The sequence below is a fragment of the Crocodylus porosus genome, unplaced genomic scaffold, assembly GCF_001723895.1.
Source record: "Crocodylus porosus isolate Cpor-Errol unplaced genomic scaffold, CroPor_comp1, whole genome shotgun sequence".
Classification (NCBI taxonomy): domain Eukaryota; kingdom Metazoa; phylum Chordata; order Crocodylia; family Crocodylidae; genus Crocodylus; species Crocodylus porosus.
The window spans coordinates 265,710,351-265,716,350 of record NW_017728886.1 but is presented as its reverse complement, the minus strand read 5'-3'; the positions used below and the strand labels follow the sequence as shown (position 1 = coordinate 265,716,350).

At 56.3% G+C, this 6,000-nt stretch overlaps 1 protein-coding gene across 10 annotated transcripts in view; it reads left to right on the top strand.

Annotated features, from left to right (window-relative positions):
* The window catches only part of PTP4A3 (protein tyrosine phosphatase type IVA, member 3), a 69,212-nt gene that overhangs the window by 51,130 nt on the left and 12,082 nt on the right, over positions 1-6,000 (top strand). For all 10 annotated transcript variants that reach the window (XR_002104351.1, XM_019553319.1, XM_019553360.1 and 7 more), the window contains one exon: positions 3,489-3,581. Coding sequence is in view for 9 of the 10 variants with exons in the window: in XM_019553319.1 (XP_019408864.1) it covers positions 3,489-3,581 (93 nt within the window). In the remaining variant the exon portion in view is untranslated. The remainder of the gene's footprint in view (positions 1-3,488; positions 3,582-6,000) is intronic.

Here is a 6,000-nt window from a genome sequence, read left to right as displayed (position 1 = left end):
CCCCAGCTGACTTCCTGCCCTTTGGGCGGGGGGCTGGACTCGATGATCTCCCGAGGTCCCTTCCAGCCCTGATGTCTATGAAATCTATGTCCTGATCATGGCTGTCAGCAGCCGGGGGGTATTTTGCACAGCGTTGTAAAAGCAGACGGAAGGGCTTGTCTGCGAGTGGGCAGCCGCACAAGGGAGGAGGGTGGTTTGAGCAGGGCTTATCTCGGGGACAGACGAGCCAAGCCGAATGCAGGCAGGCCTCCGGTTCAGTCGGATCCCTTACAGTGCAGCCTCCGCAGTACATTGTCTGAAGCTGGGGCATGAACTTTGGCTTCCAGCTGCATTAAAATGATTTGGCATGTGCTTCAAGTGTAGTGGAAACCTTTGCACAGACTCAGCTGTTAACTCTGCAAGGGCGGCTGCGGGGAGAGCTGCTCCAGTCAGAGGCGGCTCTGAAGCCTCGAGCACTCACAAAACCAGGCTTCCTGACTGCGTGGTTTGGTTTAACAGGGCAAAAGGGAACTGTGCTGTAGTTACTCCCATAAAACATGTTCCCGGAGCTCCCAGCCGTGCCAGACCAGACGCTGCCGTCAGGCGCTTTTGCAACACGCTGCGGTTTTGTGTAGGCTGCTGGACAGGGCACCGTCAGCTTTAAATCTGGTCAAAAACCTTTTAAAAGAAGCTGCAAATGCTGCTCCTGCCTCAAGTCCCTCTGTCAGGCTTGTGTGGTTTGGACCCAGCCCAGTCTCTCGTTAAAATCTTGCTCTGCCCTCTTCACCCAGCGGGGGCAACAGGCCAGCTCTCTGGCTGGACAGGAGACCGAGAAGCCATGTGTCCGGTCGTATTGTGCGCAGTCCGACTACGAAGCCATGATCTCCTTTAGCTTCCTCAGGCCGCTTAAGTGAAGAAGAGTTGCATCGATAATGGATCTAAAAAAAATACCCGCCCCAAATCCCTGGAAAAACAGGTCCCACTTCAAAATGGACCCTCAGCTGCTTCCGTGTCTGTGTGCGTCTGTCTCTGCAGCGCTTCGTGGCATGTTGCCCTGCAGCCCCTGTAATCCCCCCTGAGCCCTGACCAGCTGCATCGGGTTGTGTGCGTTTTTAACTAGCTCCTCGGAGCGCGCGGTGATGCCGAGGGCAGGAAACTTCACCTACCCTTCATGGAAATCATAAAGAAGTGAGGCTGGACGGGACCTCCAGAGGTCACGTCCCGTCCAAGCCCCTGCCTGAACAGGATCGTCCATATCCAGCCATCCCATACAAATCCATAATCTAGCCTCTTACAGAACAACAAAGTCAACCATGGAAAAGAAGTCAGTTGGGGCATGAAAACCTCTGCGGTGATGGCAAGTCTGCAGAGCGGCCCGGGCCAAGGTCAGCCCCGGCGCAGCCCGAAACAATCCCACCAAGTCGGGCTCGTGTAGGAAGAAGACTTCCCTGAGCACCCACGGTGGGGGAAATGGGGTCACAAGTGGAGAAGGCAGAGCCAGCTGGTTAGGCTGCTTGCTGGATCTGGGGGGGGGCCCAGCTTCATTTTTCCGCTCCGCTACAGACTTCCTGAGCCAGTTGCTTGTTCTCTCTGATCCACCATTTCCCTGGCAGGCTGTCGTGTGGGGGTGGCACGGGGTAAGGGCTTTAACACTTGTCAGGTGCCGGGGTACCGTGGTGAGAGGTGCCAGAAGGATGCCGCAGAGAGCGAAGACTGTGCACCGGAGGATACCGCGTGCCAGCATCCCAGCGAGGCTGGTTTCCAGCAACACGCTGGGCTGGACCAGGTACAAAGCCAGAGTCAGAGGCCGTCCCCGCCCCCAGGAGCTTACTGCCAAAATAAGCAGAGAAGCAGATCGGGCACGGAGAGGTGAGGGGATTTGCCCAAGGTCGTGTTGTCACTCGGCAGCAGAGCAGCCAGTCCAGACCCAGGTCCGTGGAGCACTTGTGTGTTTCTCTGGTTGCAAACGTTTCCAAGAGCAGGGGAAAGCACACGCCACGCAGCAGGAGAAACCCGTGCAGCAGAAGGTGGGAGAGGTCACACTTCATCTGCACAGGGAGCGACGAGCTGCCTCTCCGGTATTGCTGCCGAGCCCTTGGGATTAGGGCCAAGAGGCTGTTTTTAGCCGCCCCTCTTCCTAGAACCGGTTCTGTTGTCTGCAGATGTTGATTGGTTACGTGAGTAACCAGAGGAGCCCTGGCAATACCCCGGAGGATTAAAAATAAGTGTCCTTGTGTGTGTGTTTACCACTTGAAGGCGCAGGGAAGGTGCCCAGCCTCTCTGGTGGCTGCTCGGAAGTCCTGGTCTTGCCCACGCCGCGTCTCCTGCATTCATGCCCTGTGATTTAACCTCCGCCTGCCTCTCAGCCCTTGTTTATGCTAGGGTTGTTTTCTCCAAGGCTCTCCAGACAGGGCTGGTGACCTCTGGGTCTCCTCGCCATGCCCCGAGCAGGCTGGTCCCAGCACCGCAGCTATGTGCTGATAAGCCTTTCTTTGCATTGCAGCGGTGCCTGAGCAGGGCTCTGGAGACCCAGACAGCATGGAGCCCCCTGCAAAGCAAGATGCTCTGTCTTCATCGGGACCAGGGGAGAGAGAGGAGCAGAGTAGATTGCCCAAGGGTCCGTGGCAGGACTTTGGCAGAGCCAGGGGGAAAGCTCAGGTTCCCAGAGCCCCACTTCAGGGCCCCTGTGGACCTCCGTTGTGCGCTAGGTGCTGAGAGCAAACAGTGGTCCCTGCCCCGCTTCCCCTCCGACAAGCAGAGCTGTGCTACTGCTGGAGCGACGAGGGCAGACTGACAAACGCCCCTGTCCCAGTATGCTGTGGAGAGCTCTGGCGCGACGGCCCGGCCCCTGTAATGAAATCACAGGCCGTCCCCGTGTGCCATGAAGGCGCCACAGTGTTCCCAGGGTGGTGACCGTTGTAGTGCATAGAAAGAGAGAGGCTTCCCCTTCCAACAAATGGCTCCTTCTCCTCCTTGTGCAAACTGTAACTCACCTTCGCTGCACCCCTGCGAGGCAGGCAGCAGGACCCCTCCCTATGGGGAAGGAGCATGAGGTTAAGTGACATGACCAAGGGCATGGAGTTGGTGTTGGAGCCAGGACAGACCCCTGCCCCCTGTACCTCACCTGCACATAGGCAGGGCTGTTTTGTGCGGGTGTGCGTTGTGCTTACTGCCAGCCCTGGGGACAGGGAAGGGAAGCCATCTTGGGTGGGCTGGAAGAGAGGATTAAAGAGCTAACGCTGGTATGGAGATGGCAGGAAATGTCACCTCTGCTGTCTGCCCCAGCCACGCTCTGTATGGTCCTGGCTCACCGAGGCACTCTGTCACGTGCGTAACATCAAGCACGTGGTTCTTGCTTGCATGTACCCAGGTCTCTTGGTGAGTCCCTGTGTCTCTCTGGTAGGAGAGCTGCACAAATAGCCTGGGTGAGGCAGGGGATGGGGGCAGGGGGTATACGTGCATCTCCTCTACCTCTGCCCTTACAGAAGCCATCTCCCTTCCCTCCCTAGGACCTGAAGAAGTACGGCGCGACAACGGTCGTGAGGGTCTGCGAGGTGACCTATGACAAGACCCCGCTGGAAAAGGACGGCATCACTGTTATGGTAGGTGGTTGCTTTGGGTCTACCCAGAGAGGACAGAGCCCCTTCCTCCTAGTGCCTTTTACTCTGTGCCATGGAGATGTGGGGTGGGAGCAAGTTACCAAGCGGGGCTACGCAGTCTCCTTCCAGTCCGGCTGGCCACGCTGCCAGCCCTTCAGCCCCAGGCAGGAGAGGCTGGAAGCCACCCTGTGCCGGTGAGATCTGTGTCCTGTACCTCTGCAGAGTGGTTGTATCCAAGCGTGACCTCCGCTTCCCCAGATCAACACTGATTTTCAAACATCTCACGGTGCATCGCCCCTCTCCTCACCAGCAGCCCAGATCCCAGCTGGGGACAAAGAAGGGTGGCCCCCAGATCAGTGCACCAGGCCGTGACTGGCTTCTTGGCCTCCCTGCTGGTCTTAATGGTCCTGCCTGTCTTGGCACAGTTCATCCCTCCGTTCAGATCTGGGTGCCCAGGCAAGCTGTGCCACCTCGGTTCTTCCGGTAGCAAAACAACACATGGTCAGACCCTGGAGAGAGGTGGTGGGAGGGAGAATTTGCTCCCCCCTTTTGGAAGAAGGAGGTTGCTACAATGGCCATCAGGCACCAGTCAGGCATGGCCCTCACCTTTATGCTGGGGACGTGTGTGAATGCAGCCCTTCATCAGTTCAGCCAAATGGGTGCAAGGTCTGGGGGCCACCAAGCCTTGCTCATGGATAGGCTTTTCCCTTCCTGAGTGTGTTCTTGGGTCTTACCAGGAGACTGCAGCTCTCTAACCTCCTCCCAACATGCCAGAGAGGCGGGGAGGAAAAGCCCAATCCTGGAGAGCCTGGAGTGCGTTGGCCACAGGTTACCTGGAAGCCCAGTGTTTGCATGTGTGAAGGCAGCGCCTTGCTCAAGGGCCTCCGCGTGTACCTCGAAATGCATGTTTCACGCCACGCTGCCTTGGGGCGAGTGGTGAAGTGCTGCTGGGAACAGTTCTGCACCAGTAGGGAGTATGATCCGGTGCCCCCCGGTCCTCGCCAGCTCTGGGTTCAGGGCTTTGTGCATGTCTCGTAGCAGCCATGGGATCCGTGCGTGGATTCAGCTGTGAATCTCTCCGTTTCTTTTCGATTTCTGAAGGGTTTGGTGGAGGCCACCATTGAGACTTTCTGGCAGGGGACAAAGCTGTACCCTTCTGGGCACGGGGACTCTGGCAGCTTCCTTCCTCTAGCCTGGTATATTCCCACCCCAAATCCATGCTCCGGTGGAGAGGTCGGCCTGTGGTGGAAACGAGAGGCCGTGAAGCTTCAGGGCCGGTGTAGGGAGAGGCCCTGAGTTTCAGCTCTTGCAGAGGAGGGGATGTGGTGGCAGGCTGCAAAGACAAGCACTAGAGCAGTGCTTTGCATGCCTGTCTGCATTCCCCCGTGAGCTTTAGCTTGCTTACTGCCAGCATTGCTTCCCTCCTGCTTGACATCAGGGCCCCCCTCTTGCAATCCAGAAGCTTGCTGCAATCCTTCTAGTGCTGTGCAGTTTGCTCCTGCTGTCCTTGCAGCCTGCTAGGAGGAGTGAGGGGGACCAGCTCGCACCTAATTTGTTCCCTCCTGCCCTACACTGATGCTTGTGAGCAGCTCGGCACTGCTGCTTTGCAGACTCCAGCAGCGCATTGGGCAGAAGCTGCTTTATGGATGAGTGAACTAAGCTTTTGAAAGCCTGAGAGAAGCTGTGTCCTCTAATGAGAGAGGTGTGATGAGGAGGGTTCATTTGGGTTCTGTGTGCTTGGCCTTTCCGGGCCTCCTGAGACCATGTGAAGCTGGTTTGCATTGTCCCTTTAATTTTTCTTTCAACATCTTGCTGTGTGGCTGAGCCTGAGCCTCACCCAAAAGAGCTAAAATTCCCTCTCTCTAATAAGATCCCGGCACCTGAAACAAAATGGTGTTTTTTAACACGGCAGTAATTTCCAGAAACAGCAAAGGCTCACGTTTGTCTTGGAAATCAACCTAAAGGCTTTAAAAGAAAGGAGAAAGGAAAACCCTATAACAGGGGTGGTCACAAGCCTGTCGGTTTTCTGAGTTTGGACATGGTTATGTGGAGGCTGGCTTAATCCAGGATGCTCAGCAGATGTGGGCTTGAGATGCAAAGTTTGCACATATTCTTCTTCCCAGAGTTGGGACGTGTACAGATCTCGGTGTGTTGGGGAGGGAGGGGGCAGTGGTGGTCTGTTGGTGGGGAAGAGCTGTATTGAATCGGGTCTGTCTATTTTTATGGAAACCTGTTTTAATACTGTGAGAATTCTGTACTGCGAGCACTTCATCTTGGCCTCCGCTCCTAATCCACGTGTTTTCGAGGCAGTCTCAGTGCTGGCAGGTGTTGGCGTGGGGAGATACAGCCATAGTCAAGCCCTGGAGACTGTGATGCCCACAACACCATGTTTCTGCATTATCTGCCACCCTTGCAGTCTGGA